The sequence below is a fragment of the Globicephala melas genome, chromosome 17 (genome assembly GCF_963455315.2).
Source record: "Globicephala melas chromosome 17, mGloMel1.2, whole genome shotgun sequence".
NCBI lineage: Eukaryota > Metazoa > Chordata > Mammalia > Artiodactyla > Delphinidae > Globicephala > Globicephala melas.
In genome coordinates, this window is record NC_083330.1 from 44,939,070 (window position 1) to 44,966,642 (window position 27,573).

Sequence of the window (27,573 nt, forward strand, 5' to 3'; positions counted from 1 at the left end):
AACATTTTACTGATTTATTTGATACTCTGATTGCTATATCAGTTTTCTTTTCTACCCTGAATGCCTTGTTTTTCATTTTGAATTGAGAGATAATTCTTTCAAAAGGGATATAGGAGTAGAATAGTTTTTGAATCCTTTTATGACCAAACATGTCTTTATTTTGCCATCACACTAATTGATCTTTTGGTGTGTTCAGAATTCTATGTTCAAATCCCCTGTCTCTTGTCTTGCAGCATTTAGCAGATGAGAAGTTTATTGGTTGCCTGTTTCTTGTTTTGTTGAAAGTTACTTGGTATTTGTAGCATTTTTCATTTAATCTTTAACATAGAAATTTTGCTAGGATATGGATAGATGTGTTTCTTTTTATTATCCTTTTTAGCATTTTGAGGCCTTTCATTCCCAAGGCTCAAGTTTTTGTCAGCTGGAGGACATTTTCTTCTGTTATTTCTTTAATTATTTATTTTTCCCTTTCATCCTCTTGCTTTCTTCTGTAACTCTTATCAGTTGAACATTATACCCCTGAATCTATTCTGCATACCTTTTAACTTTGTCTCATAAATTCTTTCTTTTTCTTTAGAAACTGGAAAAACGCTTGCTTAGCTCTCCCAGATCATGACTTTTTTTTCCAGCTCTTCTCTATGCAACTCTCAAAGTTTTATTTTTATTTCAGAAATTATGTATCTTGTTTTGTGATGATTTCTTTTTCATAGTAGCCTGCTTTGCACAGGCAGTATCTTCTTTTTAACATTATTTTCTATATCCGACATTAATTATTTTCCTCATCAACAAGACGTTTTGTTCATCTTGGGCCTCTCTTTTGTTCATGTTAGTTTTCCTTAAATATCTGGTTACTCTTAGTTCTCCTATTAAGAATAAAGAGTTGCGGGCTTCCCTGGTGGCGCAGTGGTTGGGAGTCCGCCTGCCGATGCAGGGGACGTGGGTTCGTGCCCCCGTCCGGGAGGATCCCACATGCCGCGGAGCGGCTGGACCCGTGAACCATGGCCGCTGCGTATGCGCGTCCGGAGCCTGTGCTCCGCAACGGGAGAGGCCGCAACAGTGAGAGGCCCGCGTACCGCAAAAAAAAAAAAAAAAAAAAAAAAAAAAAGAATAAAGAGCTGGACTGCTCACATTTCAGAGCTGCCAGGGTTTGTTAGCAGAGCGGAGCTCACTCTTCCTAGGGTGGGCTGTTCTCTTAAGTGGAAGGAGTGGTCACGGGTGCTGAGGGTACCTGGAGGTTTCCTTTGCATATATACAGGTGAGGTCCCAGGGGGCAAACTTGGGGAGGACACATTGGAGGGTTTTCCCGTTGTTTTAAGCTAAGTATCCGCGCCCCCCCCCACCTTTGTTTCCATTTGGGATCTTGAAGTTACTCTAGGTGTTTTACTGAGTTATTTCTTTCTGGTGCTTGGGCCCCCCCAAAAGCCAACTCCTGTGTTTAAGAAGTGAACGCTGCAGCTAGTTCCCATGACTGGCTTGGTTATAGATGCTGAAGACTGTGAATTAGAGTGTACCAGGCTCAGTGGGCAAACCAGTTTTCACTTATGCATTAACCTCTCCTGCACCAGCGTAGGGGTGCACCCTTCTTGACTTCGGTTTCTCCTCTATTCCAATCTTCTGTTTTCTGTCTTCTTGAAAACAAAAAACAAAACAAAATCTTCAGAAAACAAATTTCTGTTTTTACATGATTACACGTTATTATGTGTCTCAGTTCAGGGAAATCTTTGAGGGAAAAGTAAACACGTGAAATGGTCATGAGATAGAACTCTGTCCTGCAGCCTTTTAAGAGGCTCTTGTGTTTTTTTTGGTTTTTGTTTTCTTTTTTTTGCTGCTAAAGATTTGAGCATGATAAGTTCCTCTAAAGAACTGATTGTCTTTTTAATTTTTGAAGCTAATTTGGTTTTAAGATGATTCTTTTCTTTAAAAATTACATGTTGGTCACTATTGAAATATAATGTTTTTTAATATATCCTGCTTATTTAATGTATATTTTTATTACATCAATTATTTAATATTTTTCTACAGGATATTTAAAAACAGATGGCCTCTGACTGTGTCAAACTAAAGGTAGATAAGGAGTAGTTGCTATCCCTCCCCATATACAATTTATTTGTGTTGTCTGCCTCATGTGTACCCTGCAGAATGTTTCAGCACCTTGGAATTCTACAAATAACTTAAACACGTCATCTTTGTCTTCAAGGAGCTTATAGACTTCCCCTTTGCACAGTTTCTCTAGAACTTTGAATTTCGACATTATCTCATTTACTTCCATGTAAGAAAATTCCCTGTCATATTAATCTCTTGTATTCAGTCTGTTTTCTAGTTCTCTCTTTTCAAGTAACTTTTTTCTGATTATGAAAATAGAGCATAGTGAAGAATTGGCAACAGAGAAGGTTGCTTAAGAGCTCAGGCTCTGTGATGCCATCCTGGCCTAAGCTAACTGTTGCATAACCCTGGGCAAGCAACTTAGCACTCTGTGTTCAGTGTCCCTGTCTATGTAAAGGGCATGGTTACCTTGCCTAACTTTAAGGCTATAACAAAGAATAAATGTGTTAACCCATGTCAGGGGCTTAGAACACTATCTGGCGTATGGTAGGGGCTCATTAAGTATGTGTAACTTAAAGACTATTTGAAAAGTGAAAAAGTAGAAAGAAGAAAATAAAAATTCACCTATAATCACTGTTAACATTTTGAATTTCAATTTACATACACACACACAATTTTAACCAATTTTAGTTATTTCATAGATTGTGAGCACTACAAATTATCTCCGTTTAAAATATTATTTTCTTGTCCTCTTTCTTCTACTTTCCATTATGACATCTTTTTCCTCATGGTTGTTTCTAGTGCTTGATGATGTGCCTTTCCAGCAGCTTCTTAATTATATCCCTAATCTTCTCAGTCCTTGATTACTTAATAGGTGGACTAAAGATGCTTAGGGCACTAGCAAAGCTAGGGCACCGCTGAGAGCGAGAGAGAGCGAGAGCGAGAGCGAGAGAGAGAGAGAGAGAGAGAGAGAGAGAGAGAGAGAGAGAGAGCGAGCGAGAGAGCGAGAGAGAGAGAGAGAGAGAGAGAGAGAGAGAGATTATTCTTCAGTCAATGGATCAGTATATTTTGCAGTTAATATATCCAAAGGGGAACTATCCTAATTTCAATAGACATAAGTTTTGTTTTAAAATTCATTATTTTTAAAAACTGTTCATTTTATATGGTGGAGAGCATTATAATATTTTCACTGAATTAACTGAATTCCCTCTTTCTCAAATATAACCATCTGCAACATAAGATTATCAGTATCATTCCAGGCTTTTGGATTCATTTTATTTCCTTTGACTTGTATATGGATTAGGTCAAGGGCAAAAGGTTAGAGTCAGTAAGGACAAGTTCTCAGTGTAGAAACTTCCTAATCAATTTCAACCCTTGTTCTAACATGGAAAGTATCTGTTATCTCTTGTGATTTGCCTCTAGCAAGCACCAAAAGGAGGGATATTATTGAAAGTAGCTACTAGTGAAATGACTAACATCATTGGCATTTAAATTGTGACATTAACCCTGATTAGGATGATTGGTTCATTAGTTTCCATTTGAAAGTCATATTCTATAACTGGAGGAAATGCCAAGATTCCCAAAGAAAGAATACTTGTTAGTTGTTGAAATCTTGCTCTTAAGTTTAGGGTCTGAATATAGTCTTTTTTTTTTTTTAGGCTGGGAAGCTGAAGTGATTGTATGTCAGTAACTAGCTACAGTAAATCAGCTACAAGAAATTGAAGTGGATAAAGGCTAAACTCCAAGTGCTGAAGACTCAGCATAAGATGAGATATTCTATTTGGAAAATAGAATTCATAATTCAATCTCAAGATAAAGTCTCTGTACATGTGTGTGAGAGAGAGAGAGAGAGACAAAGACAGACAGACAGAGACAGAGAGAGAGATGGGACAGAGAAGAGGGGGATATTGAGGCAGAGAACATAGCATGAAATCCTAAGAATTACGTAAGAACTTCACTTCTTTTTTTTTACATTGAAGTATAGTTGATTTACAATGTTTCAGGTGTACAACAAAGTGATTCAGTTATACATATATATTCTTTTTCAGCTTCTTTTCCATTATAGGTTATTAGAAGATATTGAGTATAGTTCCCTGTGCTATACAGTAGTTCATGGTTGTTTATTTAATATATAGTAGTGTGTATCTGATAATCCCATACTCCTAATTTATCCCTCCCACCCTTCCCCTTTGGTAACCGTAAGTTTGTTTTCTATGTCTGTGAGTCTATTTCCGTTTTGTAAATAAGTTCATTTGTATCATTTTTTTAGATTCCATGTGTAATTGATATCGTATGTTATTTGTCTTTCTCTGTCTGACTTACTTAGTATGATAATCTCTAGGTAAAACTTCACTTCTTAAAGAGAGGTGGAAAAAATTCTTTTGCTCCCAATTCAAGTCAGTGTTGAGAATGACATACAACAGGTGGAAGAAAGGGTCATGGATTGTAGACCTTTGCTGATTAGAGTTCAGTCTTCCTCTAGTTTTGCCTCTGGTCTGCACATACATCTGCTTCGTTTCCTTGTTTGTAGGAGACCAGAACATTTTAGGAGAACAGAAAAATGAATCCTAAAATGAACATTTTAGGAGAACAGAGAAATGAATTCTCATTTTGTTTAATTTGAAGGTGAGAAGTAGGAGGTGAGAGAAAAACAGTTTAGGATCAATCCTTGTTAAATTAATTTTACAATTATTCTTCTTCAAATTAAGGCAACTTGCATTTATATAGCATTTTATAGCTCACAACCAATTTAAAAAACACACTATAAACTGATTTTATGAAAACGTGAAAAATATAGCTCCCTCCCCCCCCCTTCATAGTACTTTAAACCTCAACTTATACTTCAATTCTTCAACTGAACTTTTATTCACTCATTCAACAAATTTAATTGAGTGGCAGGCATAGTTCGAACTGCTTATGATACATCCATGAACAACAACAAAAATCCCAGCTGTGTGGAGCTTACATTCTTGTGGGGATAGACAGGCCATGAACACTGAACACAGTAAGTAGGCTACATTGTGTGTGAGAAGATGGTGACTGCCAGGGAAGAAAGAGTAGAAGCTGTGTAAGGGAGACAGAAAGTTTTGGAGGAATGGGAAGTTCTAGGGTGGGTTGAGGTGGGTCACTGCATCAAGTAAAGTAGTCAGGGTAAATTTCATTGTGGTGAGATTTGGGCAAAGGTTTAGAGGAGATGAGAGAGTTATTTGGGGGAATTTGGGGGAAGAACATTCCAGGAAGGTGAAACAGCTGGAGCCAGGACCCTAAGGTGGAGACACGGAGACCAGTGCAGAGGATCCGAAAGAGTGAGAATGACAAGGAGAGTATCAGGACAGGAGGTTGGAGACATAAAGGAGGAGAGATTCTGCAGGGCCTGGAAGGCCAGTGGAAGGACCTTGGCCTCTAAGGAAAACGGGGAGTCATTATAGGATTAAGCATGGGAGGAGCATGATCTCATTTATGTTTTAATGGGATTTCTATAGATGCTTTGTTGAGAATAGACTGGAGGGAGGAGGCGACAATGGTAAAAGCAGGGAGATTTATTTAGAGACAGTATTAGTTATCCACTGCTGTGTAACATAGTATCTAAAAACTTATCAGCTAAAATAGCAAACATTATCTTGCACAATTTCTGACGGTCAGGAATCTAAGGGCAGCTTAGCTGGTTGGTGCTGACTCTGAGTTTCTCATAAGGTTGCAGTCAAGTTGTCATCTGGGGCTATAAGTGATTTAAGACTTGTCTCTGACTGCAGAATGTACTAAGCTCCCTCACGGGTTGTTGTTGGGCTTCAGTTTCTCATTGACTGGTGGTCAAAGCTTCAGTTCCTCACCACAATATGGTAGTTTGCTTTCCCCAGAGAGAGAAATGAGAAAGAGAGAGGGAGGGAGGGAGGAGGAGAGAGAGAGAGAGACTGACTTACCAAGATGGAACACTTTTATTATCTAATTCTGGGAGTGCCATACTATCATTTTTGCTATATGCTGTTGGTCATATAAACCAAGTCTGATACAGTGCGGGAGGGAACTCCACAAGGGTGTGAGTTCTAGGAGGTAAGGATCAATGGGGGCCCGTAGTGGAGGCTGCCAACCTCAGAGACATTTGCAATAATCCAAGTAGTAGATGATGGTGGCTTGCACCAGCATGCTTCCAGTGGAATGGTGAGAAGTGGTCAAGTTCTGGATATATTTTGAAGGCAGGATCAATAGGTAGGACTTTTTAATGAAGTGGATGTAAGAAAATGAAGACTTAATGGATGACTCTGTTATCTGCCTTTTAAAAGATAAGTGCCTAGGGTGTCTAGGTGTGTTAATTGACTCAGGGAGATGTGTGTGTGTGTGTGTGTGTGTGTGTGCGCGTGTGTGTGATGGTGTGGGGACTGGTGCTTTTAGAAGAAAGCCAATGCAACGCTGGAGAGGAGGGGTTTGCAGATCTTTGAGTGAAGCCAGGAAGGTTGGGAATCCAAGGCAGGTAAGGGACATGGTGCAGGACAGACTGTGGACTATGTTTGGGGACTGCTGGGCTTTTGGATTAATGAATGCTACTTTCTTGGTGTAGTTGGTGGATCTAACAGCTGAATAACAGTTTTCTTTCCATAGTCAGTATTCTTTATGTAGTAAAAATTAAATGGTAGAATATATGTAGTAAACAATATACATACTGTAGGAGTCCTTAGTACAGGGAGGCCCTTAAGAGCCCAAGTAGAAACAATCAGGGAGTATTTTCTGGAAGATGGGATCTTGCAGCTGGACTTTGATGAGAGTAGAATTTAGATGGAGAGAAGCAGGAAGGGAATTTCAGGCAGGGGAACAGTCTGAGCAAAGGCATGGATGTAGGAATGGGCTTCCTTAGGGTACTGCAAATAAATGGTTTAACTCCTTATGTTCAGTAAGTAGAAAGAAAGAAATTTTGAGAAGTATGTAGGGGCCTGATAATGGAGAATGTTAAATATCAGATGGAGGATTTTGGACTTGATATTACAGGTGGTAAAGAATCATAGTACACTCTTGAAAATGATTATCTCTGAAGATGATTCCATAGGGCTTCAGTAGGGATTGAAGAGGGGAAAGGTGAAGGATAAAGAGACCAGTTGGAGGCATGAAGAGATAAGACCAAAGCTGTGATCGTGGCTATGGTGACTGACTCCATATAAGGGACGAAGAGAAAGTATAATAGCCAACACACATGAGGCTTTTATACCGTGTCAGTTTCATTTGGGGGCACATCTCAGTTTTACAGGTGAGGAAGCTGATGCCCAGAAAGGCTAACTAACCTGTCCAGGGTTACACAGCTAGTACGTGGAGCAGCCAGGATCTACACCCAGGCAGTCTGGCTCCAGAGTCTACATTTTAAACCAGTACATAAGGTTTGGCTCTAGATGACTGGGGACAGATGATGAGGAGGTGTGCCCAATTGAGAAATGATGATTACCTTAGTTTTGGATTGAGTTAAAGGTGACGACAGGACATCTAAGGAGAAGGCAGAACTGGCTCTTAGGTGATACCCATCTATTAGTCATTAAGATAGAGGATCAGGGACTTCCCTAGTGGCGCAGTGCTTTAGAATCCGCCTGCCAATGCAGGGGACACGGGTTCGATCCCTGGTCCAGGAAGATCCCACATGCCGCAGAGCAACTGAGCCCGTGTGCCACAACTACGGAGCCTTCACTCTAGAGCCCGCTAGCCACAACTACTGAGCCTGTGTGCCTAGATCCCATGCTCCGCAACAAGAGAAGCCACAGCAATGAGAAGCCCGCGCCCTGCAACAGAGTAGCCCCAGCTTGACGCAACTAGAGAAAGCCTGTGCGCAGCAACGAAGACCCAGCACAGCCAAAAATAAAAATAAAATAAATTAAAAAAAAAAAAGATAGAGCATCAATGAAAGCCATATGAATCAACAATGGAGAGAAAAGAGCAAAGGGCCCAGGAACGATGAGAGTTAGAGGACTAGGATGAGGTAGAGTAGAGATTAGAAAAGAGTGTTTGGCTACAGAGGAGAACCACCCTTGTACAGTATCTTAGAAGCCAAGCAAGGAAAGATTTTACAGAAGTGAGAAATGGCCAAGAAAATCCAAGGAGATTAAGAACTGAGAGCAGTCTATTGGATTTTTTTTTTTTTTTTTTTTTTTTTTGTGGTACACGGGCCTCTCACTGTTGTGGCCTCTCCCGTTGTGGAGCACAGGCTCCAGACGCACAGGCTCAGCGGCCATGGCTCACGGGCCTAGCTGCTCCGCGGCGTGTGGGATCTTCCCGGACCGGGGCACGAACCCGTGTCCCCTGCATCGGCAGGCGGACTCAACCACTGCGCCACCAGGGAAGCCCAGTCTATTGGATTTTGATCAGAGGTCATTAATAGAATCAGTTCTAAAGAGAAGTAATACTTATAACTATTATTTATTGAAGATCTGTAATGTACCAGGCTCTTCATATGTAAATATCTGAGTTATTCCTTTAGAACAGTACCGTAAGGCTGGTATCATGATACAGAGGAAGAAACAAGCTCAAAGAAGTAAAGTACCTCATCTAAATTCAGTAATTGACAGAGCTGAGATTAAAACTGAGGTTTATTCAACTCCAAAACCATTCTCCCCCTAGATTAAGACGAAAAAAAACCCCCCAAACAACCCTCCCCTCAAAGACTAATGCCCTTCTAGGAATTATTAAAAAAAAAAAAAGAATGGGGCTTCCCTGGTGGCGCAGTGGTTGAGAGTCCGCCTGCCGATGCAGGGGACGCGGGTTCGTGCCCCGGTCCAGGAAGATCCCACATGCCGCGGAGCAGCTAGGCCCGTGAGCCATGGCCGCTGAGCCTGCGCGTCCGGAGCCTGTGCTCCGCAACGGGAGAGGCCACAACAGTGAGAGGCCCACGTACCACAAAAAAAAAAAAAAAAAAAAAAAAGAATGATGAGAAATGGATTGAAAGTGATAATTTGACGTGAAAACTTCACTGTCCTGGTTTTTTGTGGTCCCAAGGGAAATGGATTTATGTCTGGATTTGTTGACTATTACTACACATATTTTTAGGAGGTGAAGGCGTTATGTACTAAGTTTCACATGCTTCTCCCCAGCAAAGCATTCCCTCTGTTAGACTTCTTTTTTTTTTTTTTTTTTTTTTTTTAACAGTACGCGGCCTCTCACTGTTGTGGCCTCTCCGGTTGCGGAGCAATAGGCTCCGGACGCGCAGGCTCAGCAGCCATGGTTCACGGGCCGCTCTGCGGCATGTGAGATCTTCCCGGACCGGGGCACGAACCCGCGTCCCCTACATTGGTAGGCGGACTCTCAACCACTGCGCCACCAGGGAAGCCCCTGTTAGACTCTTCTTAATGCCCCGGGTCATGTGGTAGAGCGATCTGGAGCTTTTCTTGACTTGTTGGTTATGATCTCAGCTGCATGACTGCTCCACCTCTTTCATTACTTCAGCTGATGACTCATCTCTTAATTTTTCTCCCAACATCAACAAAATGAAGTAGCGGATTAAAGAAACAAATGAAAGAAAAAAAAATATTTGTGATCTAACCCAGCCTTAGCCTTGCTGTGAATACTCAGGTGCTAATTTAAACTTTCCACCAAGGAAGAACAGAGATCAAGTTTATAGTTGACGTGCTCTGTGTTCAAGGCAACCCAGAAAATTACATACGTAAAGCTACTGAAAGGATATTTAAAAAGCTGACCAGAGCAGGATTAGAATTGCCACTCCAAAAGAACAGTGATGAAACTCACCTTCAGAAAGTGTTCCAAACTTTGGTAAAAGCTGTTCTGTGAAACTGTCCTTCTTTACAAGTCTACATTTTTGCTCAGTGTACCAGAGAGAGTGTTCTGTTTTTACTAAATCAAGCTTTATTCAACAGTGCTCTGTACCAGAGACTATAATCTATGAAAAAACAAAAAGTCCAAAGTCATTATGCAGTTAAAGGGGAGAGCATAAAAGCCCTTTGGCCATCAAAAATGTGAACAGAAACAGCTAGTAAGGATGTGCTTTTCCGGGGTATTTTTCTCCATTGATCATGTAAGGATTCATCAAACATTTCATCATAGGGGAAAAGCTGATGAATCTAGATTTATGAGTGAACATGCGTGCTGGGAACAGATAAAATCAGCAATCCAGGAGACCCAGCAGGAGGGAGTAGGGACTTGAAGGAAGACTCAAAAATCTCTCAAGTGAATCAGGGCACTACTTAGTGTAAATCAAGAGTTGGCTTTTATCCTTCCCCCTGGCGCTTCCTGCTGAACTTTTGGAAATTAGCCAGTGTTGTAATTAACCCTCCCCCCGCCTCCCAGCTTTTCTTAGGTAAGAAAGAGAGTAAAATCTCCATCTTTTTCAATGGTGAGGTCACTGCAAATAACTTAAAGCCCCTCTTTCCTGTAAGACTGAGCGTTTTGGGACGTATGCATGCTGCCTGGGTGCTCATGCAGCAGTTAGGGTTCAGATTCCTCTACTTCTCCCTCTAAGTGAAGGCTGCAGACCGGGCACCCAGGGTGGCTCCTACTAAATGACTGAGAGGGGTGGTGGTGGCACTGCCGCACATGGGCCTATCACCTCTGCCTTCGTGGTCCTCCCAGAGACTTCATTTCTTCCACTTGCAGATTCTTAGGAGTCCACCAAAATTCTCTCTCTAAATCAAGCCCTATCCTCTGTGATTAGTAATTTCCACAACACGGAAATACTATTTTACTGTTAAATCAAAGTACATAAATTTCTTTTTTTACACCGAATTATAGTTGATTTACAATGTTGTGTTAATTTCTACTGAACAACAAAGTGATTCAGTTATACATATATATATATATTCTCTTTTATATTCTTTTCCATTATGGTTTATCACAGGATATTGAATATAGTTCCCTGTGCTATACAGTAGGACCTTGTTATTTATCCATTCTGTATGTACTAGTTTGCATCTGCTAACCCCAAACTCCCAGTCCAACCCTCCCCCACCTTCCCTGCCCTTGGCAACCACAAGTCTGTTCTGTGTCTGTAGTCTGTTTCTGTTTTGTAGATAAGTTCATTTGTGTCATATTTTAGATTCCACATATAAGTGGTATCACATGGCATTTGTCTTTTTCTTTCTGACTTACTTCACTTAGTATGATAATCTCTAGGTCCATCCATGTTGCTGCAAATGGCATTATTTCATTCTTTTTTATGGTTGAGTAATATTCCACTGTATATAAAATACATAAATTTCTTTAGTTGACTCTCCAAAATGAATACCAATGTGCTCCTTTTGTCAGAAAATTCCATCATTGTGCATTACCAATATAGTCTTCACTTTAAAAATGTCCCCCCCCCCAAAAAAAAGATGTTTCCCACATCTGCCCATTTCAGCGTTGACCGGCACACTCCTGCCTTTCCTTCAGGTCTTTGTCGAAACTTTGCTTCTTCCTTGATCTTCTGGTTAGGTTAGTCCCCTCTGTCATATAACCTCACTCATGACACTGTTCATTTCTCACACTCATTGCTCTTGTAACAGCGGTGCTTTCTTTTTTTCTTTCTCTTTTTTGGCTGCGTTGGATCTTCACTGCTGCGCGTGGGCTTTCTCTAGTTGCAGCAAGCAGGGGCTACTCTTTGTTGCAATGCGTGGACTTCTTATTGCGGTGTCTTCTCTTGTTGCAGAGCTCGGGCTCTAGGCACATGTGCTTCAGTAGTTGCAGCATGAGGGCTCAGTAGTTGCGGCATATGGGCCCTAGAGTGCAAGCAGTAGTTGTGGCACAGGGGCTTAGCTGTTCCGCGGCATGTGGGATCTTCCTGGACCAGTGACCAACCCGTGTCCCCTGCATTGGTAGGCAGATTCTTAACCACTGAACCACCAGGGAAATCCCAACAGTGGTGTTTTCTTTCCCCCACTGGACTGCAAGCTACTTGGGCTACAGGGCAGTGCCTGTGTCATTTGCCATTGCATCCTCCACAAATAGCATGGTGTCTGGCATCTATTGGGCTCTCAATCAAAATAGCTAAATGAACAACTTCAGTCTCCCTTTAATTAATGATTATCTTTAGCACTTCTGCATTATAACCAAAAATTGCTATACCCACAAACTATGGGAATATAGAACTGTGCTGCGATAGTAATACCTGTTATTGTATAACATTGTGCAGTTTACAGACCTCTATTTTATTCATTATTTTATTCCATTCTTACAATTGCATTGTGAGGTAAGTAGGGTGGGCATTGCTGTCTTTTTTAAAAAAACTTTTTATTTCATATTGGAGTATAGCTGATTAACAATGTTGTGTTAGTTTCAGTTGTACAACAAAGTGATTCAGTTATACATATACATGTATCTATTCTTTTTCAAATTCTTTCCCCAATTAGGTCGTTACATAATACTGAGCAGAGTTCCCTGTGTTGTACAGTAGGTCCTTGTTGGTTATCCATTCACACCAGTTAGAATGGCCATCATCAAAAAATCCACAAACAATAAATGCTGGAGAGGGTGTGGAGAGAAGGGAACCCTCTTGCACTGTTGGTGGGAATGTAAATTGGTACAGCCACTATGGAGAACAGTATGGAGGTTCCTTAAGAAACTAAAAATAGTGTTGTCCTTATTTAAGGCGCGAAGACACCAAACCTCAGGCAATTTTCCTCCACTGTAAGTGGTGAACAAAGACTCACTTCCAGGGCCTGTGCTGTTCCATGTCACCAGGCTACCTAATGGTTAGGAAGGCCTTCTACCAGGGTTTTCCTGTTTACTTCCAGAAACTTGATTTTACCTTTTAATCCAATTAATTTACAGTTGGGTCATTTTCTCTTTCTTCCCAATCAGTTCCACCAAGCCCCTGGCACAAAGTTCAAACCAGGGGCCTGGAGATAGTCTGAAACTCCACTCTGCTCAGTGTGGATTTCCCACCCGGCCCCCAAACATATGTTACCAATGTCAGTGTCATTTTCTGACCCTACACCGATGTGTGGCACCATGCCTCCACATAAAGGACCCTCAGCACAGCCTTTGTTGGGAGTTCATACCAGTTTTCTATCACAAAGTAAACGGGGAGACCATCTACTATCAGAAAGCCCTGTAGAAATAGCAGCAAAAAGGGACGTCTGTGACTGAATGCCCATCAGAAGGCTCTTGGTGACTGAATTTCCACTGATCGATATACATGTTGCCTTTGCAATCCTGTTACTTGTCTGTGTCATGTTACTATGCGTGGACATAGGTGTTACTGAAATACAGTGTCTCATGGTTACTTTTTGGTTTCACTTCAATGAACAAGGCTGGGGAGCTGCTGAGGACTGTCATGGTTTGTGAGTATTTAAGTTACTATCGCATCCTCCTTAAGAAATCGCTTTGATAGTCAATTGCTGCTTTACCTGAGCCTGGCTTGGGTAGGACGGACAGATGACTCCAGCCTCCTCTTTTGCCTCTACTGAAGGTTCTCCAGGTGCCCTCCTCACTCCCCATGATGATTTTTTACAACCTGTAGCTTCTCTGTCCTTTAAGTATAGTAGGATCCCATGGCAACACAGGATTCATATACAGAGTTCGTCTCGTTTCCTGTTCCTTTGTATCCCTGTTATGCAGCATATCTGCAATACGTCTTGTTTGCAAAATAGCTTCTATTGCCTTTTTAAATTAAGGGACTTGGATTGGTCTATAATTTGCTGGCAATTATGTACAAATTAAACTGGATAAAATAGTTTTTAATAACCGTTAACATGTTGATTACATTTAATGTATCGCACATATTTATACATTAGAACTCAGAGAGTTAAATGAAACCTGTTCCCTCTCAGTTTTTCATTTTATTATTCACTAATGAAGAATAATCAAAGAAAATGATTTGGCTTCTGAAGTGATTGGATGTGAAAAGCCAAGTGTGAAGGAAACCAACTTACACTACTTCTGTACTACCTTTGAAAGACCATTATTACTTCTCATGGGCAGTAGAGAAATAAATCAGTGGCTTTATCAATGCAATGGGGCAGTCACTTTAGTCTTAATCTGCCCTCTCTTCCATTCTGGGGAAGTACAAATTAACCAAATAATGTGTATTTTTTAGCGGATATCAAAGGAATACTTCTTTGATAATGCACCTCGTGTTTTTCTTGCTTTCACAGTAATAAACGACTGGTGGCCTTAGTGCCCATGCCCAGTGACCCTCCATTTAATACCCGAAGAGCCTACACCAGTGAGGATGAAGCCTGGAAGTCGTATTTGGAGAACCCCCTGACGGCGGCCACCAAGGCGATGATGAGCATCAACGGTGATGAGGACAGTGCTGCCGCCCTTGGCCTGCTGTATGACTATTACAAGGTAGGACCTGAAGCCCCGCCTCCCTCCACTTTCTGCCTCCAGGGCCTCCCCTCTCTAGTGGGCAGAGGGGCCAGATTCTTCATCCCAGGCCAGAGAATGAATGGCATTGCCACACTCGCTCTGGAATTCAACCTCTTCCTGTTCTCATTGCGACTCTGCTTTCCCATCTATAAAGCACAACTTTACCACCACCCCGAGGGAGTTTCCATTTTAGGATGATTATTTCTGTGCCCTCTGTTTACAAGCATACATATTACCTACGTTTAATTTCTACTTCATATCATATTGCAAATCCTTCTTTGTTGCCATTTTTACTTTATGATTTTTGGTGAATAAAGAATATTGCATTGTGTGGCTGTACCATAATTTAGTCATTGCTCCGTTTTGGGGCATTTAGGTTGCTTTTATCTTATTTTATTTTTTAATTAAGTAATGAGAACCTTTTAAAAAAATTTTTTTTAATTTAATTTTTTGGCTGTGCCACAAGCTTGCAGGATCTTAGTTCCCCGACCAGGGATTGAACCCTGGCCCTCGGCAGTGAAAACAGAAGTGAAAACGCCGAGTCCTAACCACTGGACCACCAGGGAACTCTCTAGGTTGCTTTTAGATTTTCCATTTTATAAGAAACATCAGGGTTTCTAGATTTTTCAGTTTTGTAAGGAATAACACCAATGAATACTTTAGTGGTAGGCTTTTGCAGCAATTCCAAAATCTGTCTCCATTTGTTTCAATGAGTACTCAATATTTATTTTGAAAAACCCTTAAAACAAAGTGAATGTAATTCGCTTGCATTACAAAAATACCTGCCATAGTTACTTTCAAAATAGGAAAGTGAATCAGCTATATGTATACATCTATCCCCATATCCCCTCCCTCTTGAGCCTCCCTCCCACCCTGCCTATCCCACCCCTCAAGGTCGTCACAAAGCATCGAGCTGATCTCCCTGTGCTATGCAGCTGCTTCCCACTAGCCATCCATTTTACATTTGGTAGTGTGTATATGTCAATGCTACTCTCTCACTTTGTCCCCTCTTCTCCTTCCCCTGCTGTGAAAAATTGATACTTTTATCAGTCTTTAAAATCTAGTAACATATTAAAGTGACCTTGATTTAATCACTTGGGTCATTACTACAATTTTTGGTAACTTTTATAACTGTGTTAAACAAATACGTTAGTTAATGCTTTTATAAGACTTTGAAGAAATACATTAAGATACACTTTGAAAAAATATATTTTTCTTATTTTTTAAATGTAGATTTTACTACTGTGAAATGGGTATAATTTCAGGCATCTGTATTAGATGGCAGTTCTTTCGAATTAATGAAAAAGAGAAACGCACCTTGAAACAAAAATCTAGTAATTTAGGAAAGCAACGTATTTTATTTCCCACAGGTTCAGAGGATAAAGTATTAGTAAGTATGGTACCTGGATTACCTCTCCTCTTGCACGTTTTTAAGATGTAGAGGAAAGTTGAAATACTGCTTTCTGTAAATATTTTGTAATGCAGAGTAGAGAGTTTGCATAAAACTCAATTTGAGGATGCAGAGAAAAAGGAACCCTTTATACTGTTGACGGGAATGTAAACTGGTGCATCCACTATGGAAGACAGTATGGCAGTTTCTCAAAAAACTAAAAATAGAACCACCATAGGACCCAGAGGTTCCACTCCTGGGCATATAGCTGAAAAAAATGAAAACACTAATTTGAAAAGATACATCCACCCCAGTGTTCATAGCAGCACTATTTACAATAGCCAAGATATGGAAGCAACCCAAGTGTCCATCAGCTGACAAATGGATAAAGACGAGGTATATAAATACAATAGAGTAGTACTCAGCCATAAAAAAGAGTGAAATTTTGTCACCTGCAACATCATGGATGGACTCGGAGGGTATTATGCTAAGTGAAATGTCAGAGAAAGACAAACACTGTATGATATCACTTATATGTGGAATCTAAAAAATGAAAACAAACTAGTCAATATAACAAAACAGAAACAGACTTAAATATGTAGAGAACAAACTAGTGGCTACCAATGGAGAGAAGGGAGGGGGGGAGGGGCAAGATAGGGGTAGGGGATTAAGAGGTACAAGCTACTACGTATAAAATAAATAAGTTACAAGGATATATTGTACAATGCAGGGAATATAGCCAATATTTTATAATAACTGTAAATGGAATATAACCTATAAAAATCGGGAATCTCTATGTTGGACACCTGAAATTTTTTTTTTTTTTTTTTTTTTTTGCGGTATGCGGGCCTCTCACTGTTGCGGACTCTCCCGTTGTGGAGCACAGGCTCCGGACGCGCAGGCCCAGCAGCTATGGCTCATGGGCCTAGCTGCTCCGCGGCACGCGTCCCCTGCATCGGCAGGTGAAGGTTTTCTCTAGTTGCGGTGAGCGGGGGCTACTCTTTGTTGCGGTGCGCGGGCTTCTCATTGCTGTGGCTTCTCTTGTTGTGGAGCACGGACTCTAGGCGCACGGGCTTCAGTAGTTGTGGCACGCGGGCTCAGCAGTTATGGTTCACGGGCTCTAGAGCACAGGATCAGTAGTTGTGGTGCACGGGCTTAGCTGCTCTGAGGCATGCGGAATCTTCCTGGACCAGGGCTTGAACTCATGTCCCCTGCATTGGCAGATGGATTCGTAACCACTGTGCCACCAGGGAAGTCCTGTTTTTTATGTATTTTAATGATTTAAATTCATATTATCTAGATGAATGAGTGAATAAGTGGTTTAATAAATATTCATAAACTGTTGAAATATTCATAAGCTGCTGAAAGCTTTTTATTTTTGGCTTATACATATACATTATAGAAAATTCAGGGAAGCTTAAAGAAGAAAGTGAAATTGCCTGTAGTTTTTCTGTCATATTATTTGGCATCATTTTCTCCATCGCTGAACGATTTTGAACATAAGCCTGGTAGATTGGAGAAATGATTTATACATATTACAGCAACAGCAGCAGCAGCAGGGAGGTGGGTTATGAGCAGAGAATCCAGTGAACAGTTCGTTGCAATAGTCCAGATAAAAAATGATGAAGCCCTAAAGTAAGACATGATGGTAGCTGTTCCTGGGTCAGCATTTGTGAGGTTCTCTCTGAATCAGCCGCTCTGTTTAGTCAGCCATACTGCATAGAGACAAAGCAGTATGTTCAAGAAATCACTGAGTATTTGTTTGAATAAAAGCTGGCAACTGGGGCTTCCCTGGTGGCGCAGTGGTTGAGAGTCCACCTGCCGATGCAGGGGACGCTGGTTCGTGCCCCTGTCCGGGAAGATCCCACATGCCGCGGAGCGGCTGGGCCCGTGAGCCATGGCCGCTGAGCCTGCGCGTCCGGAGCCTGTGCTCCGCAACGGGAGAGGCCACAGCAGTGAGAGGCCCGCATACCGCCAAAAAAAAAAAAAAAAAAAAAAAAGCTGGCAACTGATTGTGTGTGTGTGTGTGTGTGTGTGTGAGATTTGGTGGGAGAACCCTATAATTAGGGTCATAATATCTAAGCTGACTCTCAGATTAACGAAGGCGGAGTACAGAAAAAGGGCTTTGGGGAAAAGGATAATTGTATGTTGAGTGTGATGCGCTTGTAGGGTGTCTAGGTAGGGATGTCTGATAGACAGTATTGTGGGTCTAGACTTGAGAACGGGGCCCGAGTTCAGAGGTCTCAGTTTCTCTAAGAAGGACAGTCTTTGGGAAGCCAAAGAGAAACATGGTTCAGCCTGGCCCAGATGGGAGCAAACCCAAAGGTTTCCCTTTGTCACATTGTGCCCGATACTGTTGACTGAGCAGGCTGCCCAGAGCTGGCATCAGTGCATCTTAGCAACACTAATGTTCACTTCCAGGAGTCTTTGGGAGTTTCTAATACGTTTTAGTGTTTGGAATCCCTATTTCTCCTATTTCTTTGATTCTACTTTTTGCAGGCCATTTTGATTGATTCAGTCATCCTTTCAACAAGAATTTAGTGAGGGCCTGCTACATTCTAGGTGCTTGGGACATAACCATGCACAAGGTGGACACTCGTGGAGATTGTAGTCTAATCTTGGATATGAACATTTAGATGGTTCTCAAGTAAGCTCACAAGTTAGCTTAGAGAAGGCATGGGTAGGGTGGGGCAGGGGACTGTGTGATGGCTCTGCTGCAAGAAGGAGCATTGCATGGTCAGAGATGCTGTGTGGCTGTACACACAGCAGTGATGGGGGTGGCCCAAGTTGAGGCAGAAGAGTTTTTGGAGGCCATGTTCCTGAGAATAACGGGAAGCATTGAAGAGTTTTAAGTAAGAGCATAGTGGGGTCAGACTGAAAGATCACTCTGGATCTTCTTAGTGGATCCCAAATGGATTTGCAGGGGTTAAGTGAAGGAGAGGAGAGACCAGTTAGCCTGGTGCCGTAGCTCAGGTAAGAGATGTCGGGGGCTGAACCAGGAGGCAGGCATCCACAGGGAAGTTGATGGATTTGAGTCACACAGGATTTAGTGTAATGTCTTCAAGCTTCATCCATATTATAGCATGTATCAGAATTTCATCTTTAAGGCTGAATAATATCCCATTGTATGTATATATCACATTTTGTTTATCCATTCATCTGTAGATGGATGGACATTTGGGTCATTTCCACTTTTTGGCTATTGTGAATAATGCTGGATGAACATGGGTGTGCTGGGTATTAAAATTTTATGTTTATCTGTCATTTTCAGTAGATGATAGGAGCTATGTTTTATTTCATTTCTGTCTAGCACTTAGTAATGCCTGCTACATTACAGACCCTCATCATTGACATGTGAGTGAAGGACAATTGATTTACTTTATTTTTATTTAACCAATGCTTATAAATTCCCAGACACTCTAAGTGGCTTTAAAAAAATTAACTCATTTAATTTTACTGAACACCCTGTGAGGTATAGGACTACCCTTATGCCTGTTTTACAGCTGAGGAAACTGAGGCAGAATTAGTAAGTGGTAGAGCTGAGATTTGAACCCAAACAATCAGGTCTAGGCCTGGACTCATAGCCACCCTGCTATGTTGCCTCCCTTGCCCAGCTAGCTGGGCTTGCATAATATTCAGGTGAGTGGAAACCATCCATGAGGATTGCTAGTCCGGAATCCAGAAGAGAGATGCTTCTCATAAACGCTCTCTTGTGTCAAAATAGTGAAGGCTGTGTTTTGAGTGCAAAGGTGTTTGGCTAGAAGGAAGATCCGGAGATTTAGGAAAAAACAAAATCAAAAACAAAAACAAAAAAACCCAAAACATCCAACCAGCCAAACAAATCTAAACCCACCATTCATGTGTTCAAGAACTATGGTAGATATAGGTAAGCGGTCCTTCATGCGGCAGGGCGGTCAGGTGATGTTCAGAAGCACAGCTGGTAGGGGGATCCCTTCTCTCAAGTAGCGCTTTTTCAATAATCTTTCAGGTAATATGTTGGCATTGTGGTTGTGAAGTCAATAATAAAAGTGCATTAGAAGAAGCAGGGTGGGAGCCAGTTCGAGAGCTAGGGAGGGTAGGTGAAGGCTGGCTCAGGTATTAGATGGTGCTCCCTCACTGGACAGTGCAGCCCTCTACCCAGTTTGCCCCCCTGCATGTCAGCACCTGGAGTCCCTCATCAGAGTGGAGGGTCAGTCCCTGTTCCTTAACGGGATACCTGTTGTAGCTCCAAGATGTTTTCTGTCTGCTCCAGAGCACAGATCCTCTTACCCTTTCCCCTCATCCACTCCCAGCCGAGGTGGAGAGGGCTCAGAAGGTGCTCAGGTCCAGCCAGAGAGAGTTGCCAGTGTCAGCAGGGCACAGCAGAATCAGGATTGCTGTGGCTCTACATTGATCATCACCCTTTCGTATCCGGTCTACTGGCATTGCCAATCAGCCTGGTTACCTTTAACCATCTCCTGGCCATTGCAAATTTGCCACCGTTCTCTGGAGAATGTTCCGTTTCCTTTTCTTTGCTTATGCTGGTGTCAAGCTCTGCATCTACGTAAGTCTGACTGATGGCTGGTGATGTTTTCAGGTTCCTCGAGACAAGAGGCTGCTGTCTGTAAGCAAAGCAAGTGACAGCCAAGAAGACCAGGATAAAAGGTATGATAATATATACAGGAATATGCCTGACTCCCCAGATAACTCTTTTTCTGTGTTTTTTGAAAACAATAGTATTAAACTATAACTTTTGTTCTTGAGAGGATATGGGAGTCAAGAAGCTTTATGTCTGCTACCTGTTTTTGGAGTCTGGAACAAAACTGGATCTCTCAGGCGGGAGAGAAAATTGTATTTTTTGGTTTTGCAATTCTGCAAAGGGCATTCAGTATCTTCCAAGGAGGCTGCAGATCCCAAGAGTTAGAGGTGATATACAGGCAAGATAGCCTACTGCTGGCGTGAACTTTTCTGTCCGTCCGATGGCTGTATGACTGCGATGAGGCCCTTGAGGGAGTGAGACATTTGAAGATAGTCTTTGATAAGGAGGAGAGGAAGGAGCCAGGCTGATCTCAGTTCAGGGAGGAGGTGGTAGGGAGCCATGGGTGGCAGAGGACACTGTTGGGGTGCAGGGGCAGGAAAGATGTTAGGAGACCATAGGTCATACTCCTTTCCTTCAATCCTGAGTTAAGAACCAGTTGAAAAACAAGAAACAGATTGAAATTAAAAAGGAAAAAAAATCAATTTTACTTCTGATGAAGCTAATTAGAGAATGTGATTTTGAACCAGCAATTTGTAACATTTCAGTCCTGACTTAGATACGTCTATTCATCCAGTCCCAAGCAGGACTTCAGGCCTCCCTGAAGGGACAGGCCGCTGATGGCATGGCCGCGGTGACTGGAGTGTCCCCTTTCTTTGGCCAAGATGATCCAGACATAAAGAGGGAACCACAAGGGTCTGAACCACCTTGCTCAGCTACTTCTCCCAAACTCACCAATCAAATACATCTCTTCCCCTGCGGAGGGACGGAGAAGCCACGGTGCTTTTCTGTTGGGGGGTTTTTCCACTTGGAAACATGAAGCCAGGAGAAATGAAGTCTCCTGCTAAAACACATGTCAGAATCTTTCCTGGCCTTGATAGGCACTGCTTGTGACATTGTGATCTTGTCATACGACTAGCGGTGGGGGCCACCCCGCCCATCAGTGGCCCTGTGCTGTGTATCACCTCTAAGGCACATCCCCAGCAGAAGATCAAGGCTGTCTGCATCTGATGTGTGGTTCCACAGGGATCTTCTGATGCTCTATGCTGCTTTGGGGCCCTGGGCACTAGTGAGTAGCAGTGATGACAGGGAGAAAGAGGCTGATGCTCTTCAGGTCCTATAACTTTTCCTCCATCCAGCCAGCATTTATTAGGCTAAGCAAGTGCTGTCTCCTAAGACCTACACCAGTCATCACAGAAAAGTTGGGGGAGGAGCGGGGGGTGGAGGTGGGGAGGGGAACGAATCTAAGATGTGTGCTCTGTCTGTATGTATCATAATAGACAAAAGAGCCCATGTTTTGGTAAAGTATCTTCTAGAACAACATTAAAGACTGATAGCCACTCATTGTATTTTAAAGGCCGATTTTTGTGATATCAATGGAGTGCCTTAAAAAAAAACTGGCGGTGAGGTATAGACAAACCACCTTGTATGGACTGATTATGACTTAGTAGACTTCCGGTTGAATGTAATTTGGAAGGATATCATTTGGTCTGCAATGTACTCATGAATTAAGGTGCCATGTGCTGACATGATATCATTACAAATGTTCGTATACAGAAGTCGCCACTTTGAAAAGTAATCTCAATGTCATGACCCCCAATTTTTTAAAAGTATATTTCAATGAACCCTTCTTAGCCTTGCATTTTTTTCTCACCTTATAATGTTTGGTTCAATTTTGAATTCTATTGCAGGTGAGTCAGTATATCTCACAATAATTCTTACTTTGTTCTGATCACCCATTTTTGGGATGACTTTCAGAGTTCTCTGGCATCAGCTTTTAAAGTGGGTGGTATTCTATAGAGGCACAGTTACACATTATAGGATGGTGCCGAGTCTGTTGTTCCCTTGTCTCATGGTAGTGCCGATTCAACCAGATTTGCACAACTCTATTAGTTTGCTTATTTATTTGTTGATAAGCACACCAAAAATATTTTGACGTGTGTTTCTTGTTTAGAATCCAAGAGTTTTGCATGAATTAAAGACTTAAGAAATTTGGACTGAAGTGGACTCTAACTGTAGAGGAGTTGATTAATTCTGAATATTTTGGCAAAGCCAGTAAGACCGTGCTTGTGCAAAGCCCAGAAGTGCTGGAAGTGGATAATTGCTTTGGTAGCTAATGAACGTAGACCAACCGTCCTACACCCAACTTGCAGGACATTACCCACAAGTACTAGTAGTTACTCCTCCACAGAAGGGTCCCGGATAAAATGAGTTTGAGAAATCGTGGGTTACAGTTAAACAAGTGGAGGAACCCTTGGGGGCCTTTACTGTGTTCACAACTGTGACCCACCAGGGTGGTCTTGTTTAGGCAATTTTTTTTTTTTAGTACTGATTTTATCATGGTCTCCTTTCTTTGAGGAACATATATTAACATTCTATGCAATGTTCTCAACAATAAGGTTTAGGGAATACTGATATAAATGGGTGGCCTGGGTTTTGGCATCATCAGCTTACTGGATTCAGATTGAACAGAATTTCTAAATTTTCACTGTGTCTTAGATGCAGATTCATTGTATTGATATAGCCATGAAAGCAGGTTATTACTTAAAGCCAGAATGTTTATAGACTCACGATTTCATTCTTTAAAGGGTTTGTTTCTAGAATGATTTCTGCAGGTCTGTGACCGACTCAGAGAGGTCCAGGTATTTTTCTGTTGGCTTTGTTCATGTGGAGCCATTCTTTCCTCAAGCTTCACTTTGAAGTTTTATTTGAAAAATCAAAGCTAAAAATACCGAGTCCTGTTTGAGAGGCAAGCTCAGAGGCGAGTGGATTTCCTTAACAGAGAGGAGCTGCGAGAGCCCAATTCTTGGAAGAACCAATTTTATTCAAATATGTCTCTCGATGAGAGATGGCTGTAAGCCCCAGAAAGCACATGCTAGTTTTAAAAAAAACAGACATTGGAGACGGGGCTCCATGCAAAACGTGCATTTTCTCTCTGTGTCATTCAGAATAATCTATAAATAAGTAAGATCTTACTGACCACAAGGACTTTGCTAGTAAAATCATTTTGCCATCAACAACGCTCTTTTCGTAAGAAGGTTCTCTTTGCTTCTGCTCTCTCCCAGAACTCTATAGTATAGATGAAAGTATTTCATCTTATACTGGCAAGAATTAATCTTCTGAATCCTTTCCTTTCTCTTTGTAGCACGGGAGGTCTGAGATCTGAGAGATCTTGTCTTACGTAAGCCCAGTTACACCACTTCCTTAAGCCCTGAAAGTAATTCAGTGCTAAGGACATCAACGAGCTGATGGTACTTCTCAATTTAGTGAAAATATTCTAATGATAAATTCTCATTATATTATTATTATTATTATTTTTTTTTGCGGTACGCGGGCCTCTCACTGTTGTGGCCTCTCCCGTTGTGGAGCACAGGCTCCGGACGCGCAGGCTCAGCGGCCATGGCTCACGGGCCCAGCCGCTCTGCGGCATGTGGGATCCTCCCGGACCGGGGCACGAACCTGTGTCCCCTGCATCGGCAGGCGGACTCTCAACCACTGCACCACCAGGGAAGCCCTCTCATTATATTATTTTTCCTGCAAGGAGTTTAGCCTGCAGAAGAGTGAAAAATATTCTTTCCACTCTCTTCCTTTAACTTATTGTCCTGCTCCCACCTTTTTTCAAAAAAGCTACTTAAAATGTTTTCTTCTGAAAGCTTTCAAACATACCTATAAATAAAGACGATGATATAATGAACCCCCAGATACCCATCCCATCCTCTGGGTTCAGCACTGATAACTTTGTGTTACACCTACTTAAACTTGACCTTTTCTTTCTTTCTTTTTAAATTTTTATTGCAATAGTATTCAAAATAAGTTCCTGGCTTACTTTATGTCATTTCATCTCTAACAACTTATGATTTGTATCTCTAAATAAAGACATATTATTACCTAATCTCAAAATCATTATCACCTCTAGGTGAGTTAACAGTACTTCCTTCACATCAGCTACCTCTCAGTTCATATTCAGTTGTCTCAAAAATCCCACTGCCTCCTAAGTGCCTTTTTGGTTTTTTAGATCAGGATCCAGACAAGATCTGCTAATCCTATTTGATTATGTCTTTTAAGTTTCTTAACCTAGAACAAGTCTCCCACTTTTCTTTCTTTTTTCATGCCTCTGACTTATTGAAGAAACCAGGTCAGTAAGATTGTGACATTCTGGTTTGTATGATTGTTTCTTTTCCATGTTGTTTAAATTATCCTTCCAGCTCCCATATATCCTAAGAACTGGAAGCTGGATGTAAAGGCTTGCTTGATTTAGAGTCAGCTGTTTCGGGGGGTGGTGGTGGGCAATAGCACTTTCTAGGTGGGGCTCATTGCATGATACCGGGAGGCACATATGTCTAGTTGTCCTCCTTCTAGTGATACAAAGATTCATTGCATTCCATTGTAAAGTTTGCCATCAGCTTTCCCCCTAATGCATTAGCATCCACTGATTCTTGCTTACATCAGTTATTCGGAGTTGCAGAAGGGTGATGTTTCTAATTCTGTTCTGTTGCGGGGTGTGGGTTTAAACACACAGAAACTGTCTTGGCACCAGTGGAGCCCAGAGTAGTTTGAGTGGAGGAGAAAACCGAGTGCAGGTCCTAAAGACTGTTCCAGTGAACCTTTCCCTAAATCAAGACCACCTGGAGAATTCAAAACGGGAACAGTATAGCACGAACGTCTCTGAGAGCCCAGCCGTCATCCCCATGGCGGGAATCACAGTGGTGAAGGCCGAAGATTTCACGCCGGTTTTCACGGCCCCACCTGTGCACTATCCCCGGGGAGATGGTGAAGAGCAACGCGTGGTTATCTTTGAACAGACTCAGTATGGTGTGCCGTCCGTGGCCAGCCACAGCACCTACCTCAAGGATGATCAGCGCAGCACCCCGGACAGTACTTACAGCGAGAGCTTCAAGGACGGAAACACAGAGGTGAGTCCCTGGCTCTTACATCAGCAGCTGGAACTGAAACCCAAAACCACCTAACTTGTTTTCTCTGTTGGCTTTTTAAGTGGGATGAGTGAATTCAACTGTGAATTTAAGATTTTGTTTTGTTTTTTTTTAAACATGCCTGCATCTTTCCTCATAAACGGGTTTTATTAGACCATTGGCCTAGGTGTGTGGAGGAATATTTCCGTTTTCCTGCCTCTTAGATGACAGATTCCTTGACTGGTTTTAGTTTTAGTCTTAAAATTAACTGTTTTTGAAGAACAAAGGGCTGTTTGCGTGGAAATTTCCTACTTTGTAAAGTGTTCACTCTGACCTCTTCTAGTTTGTAACTTTCCAAATGGCAGCCAAAGATGTTGCCTACCCATCACTTTTTAAAACAATATAACTCTTTAAAGACCTTGTCCGATTGAATACTCAAGAAAGAATTGGTATTATCAATAACCAAGTGTGTACGTGTATGTGTACTTTGTACCTTACAAATAGATTCTGTGTATTCTTCTCGTGTGCCCAAAGAACTTACAGAAGCAATGATCTTTGCTTGCTTGTTTGTTTTAAATTCACACGTTTGAAAATTTTGCTAATTGTTTACAATGATGTAACCAACATCAGAATCGGTGGAAAGTTTCCTCATCCTAAAAGTTTGAATTTGAAGCCCTCCCGTCTCCTCTTGCTCATGGCAGACACTAATCTGCCTTCTGTCACTATACTTCTGCTTTTTCTAAAATTTCATATAAATGGAGTGGTAGAGTATAGAGTCTTGTATGTTGTCTTCTTTCATTTAGCAGAATCTTTTTGAGATTCATCTATGTTATCGCTTGTGTTAATAATTTGTTTCTAAAATTGCTGAGTAGTATTCCATGGTAAGCATGTATCACAATTTATTCACCAGTTGGTGGACTTTTGGTTGTTTCTAGGTTTTGGCTTCTAGGGTTTGGCTATTATGAATAATGCTGCTGTGGACAGATGCTTTCATTTGTCTTGTGTAAATACCTAGGACTGCACTTGCTGGGTCATGTGGTAAATGTATGTGAAACACTGCTGACAGTGTTTCAAGGTGGCTGGAACGTTTTCATTCTCACCAGCAATACATGAGGGTTCCCCTTTTCCATATCCTTGCCCAAACTTGATATTGTCTGTCTTTTTAACTGTTGTCGTTTTAGTGCATATGTGATTGTGTCTCATTGTGGTTTAAAATTACATTTCTCTGGTGTCTAGTGATGTTGGATATTATTTCGTGTGTTTATTTGACCATTCCTATAACTTCTTTTGTGAAATGTCTGTTCAAATAATATGCCCAATTTTTAAATTGGGTTATTTGTCTTCCTTTTATTAAGTTGTAAGAGATCCTTAAATAGTGTAGCCCTTTATCAGTTATACGTTTTGCAGTTTGATAGCCACTTTATTTTCTTAACTATGTTTTTCAAACAGCAACAATATATAATCTTGATGAAGTCCAGTTAATCAATATTTTCCTCTTAGAGTTTATGCTTTTGATGTGCAGTTTAAGAAGTCTTGGCCTAACCTAATGTCACAAAGATTTTTCTTGTTTTTTTCTAGACATTTAATAGTTTTACATCTTACGTGTAGGTTTATGATCCACTTTGAGATAATTTTTATATCTGGTGTTAGAGAAGGGTTGAGTCCCATTTCTTTCCCGCATTGATATCCAGTGTTCCAGCATCATTTGTTGAAAAGACAATATTCTTTCCATTTAATTGCCTTGGGATCTTTGTAGAACAACAATTGCTGATATAATTGTGGATCACCTCTCCAATTTTTGACCCAGAATATGTAATGCTTTTCTTCTTGTCTTTAGTTCAGGTCAGCTGCTTCAACATTTAGGAGCAGTGCCTTTACATTTGAGTCGATGGTCACTGACATCTCATTTTGCACTCCACCTGGGTCAATAAAAGACAATGGCAGAAGGAGAAAACTTGTGGTTTCTTATTTCTTAAAGAGGAGTGACTGTGGTGGCAGTATACCAAATACTTGCAGCCCGATACCCATTTAGTTGCCAATGGGACAAAATTCAGCCACCTGAGGCTGAAATTGTAACCCTAAATAATCATATTTTAAAATAATAAGCATTTGATGAGCACTTACTTTGTGCTGGGCATCATTCTAAGTGATATATACTCATCTAATCGTCACAAAAGCCCTATGAGGTACTATTATTGTCATCTGTGTTTTCCAAATGAGGATAC

General features: G+C 41.4%; 1 protein-coding gene across 1 annotated transcript in view; it reads left to right on the forward strand.

Moving 5' to 3' along the window:
• The window catches only part of GRHL2 (grainyhead like transcription factor 2), a 157,433-nt gene that overhangs the window by 25,553 nt on the left and 104,307 nt on the right, over positions 1-27,573 (forward strand). Inside the window, exons 2-4 of the mRNA XM_060287348.2 lie at positions 14,097-14,292; positions 20,280-20,347; positions 24,958-25,351. Coding sequence (XP_060143331.1) covers positions 14,125-14,292; positions 20,280-20,347; positions 24,958-25,351 — 630 coding nt within the window. The 5' untranslated portion in view covers positions 14,097-14,124. The remainder of the gene's footprint in view (positions 1-14,096; positions 14,293-20,279; positions 20,348-24,957; positions 25,352-27,573) is intronic.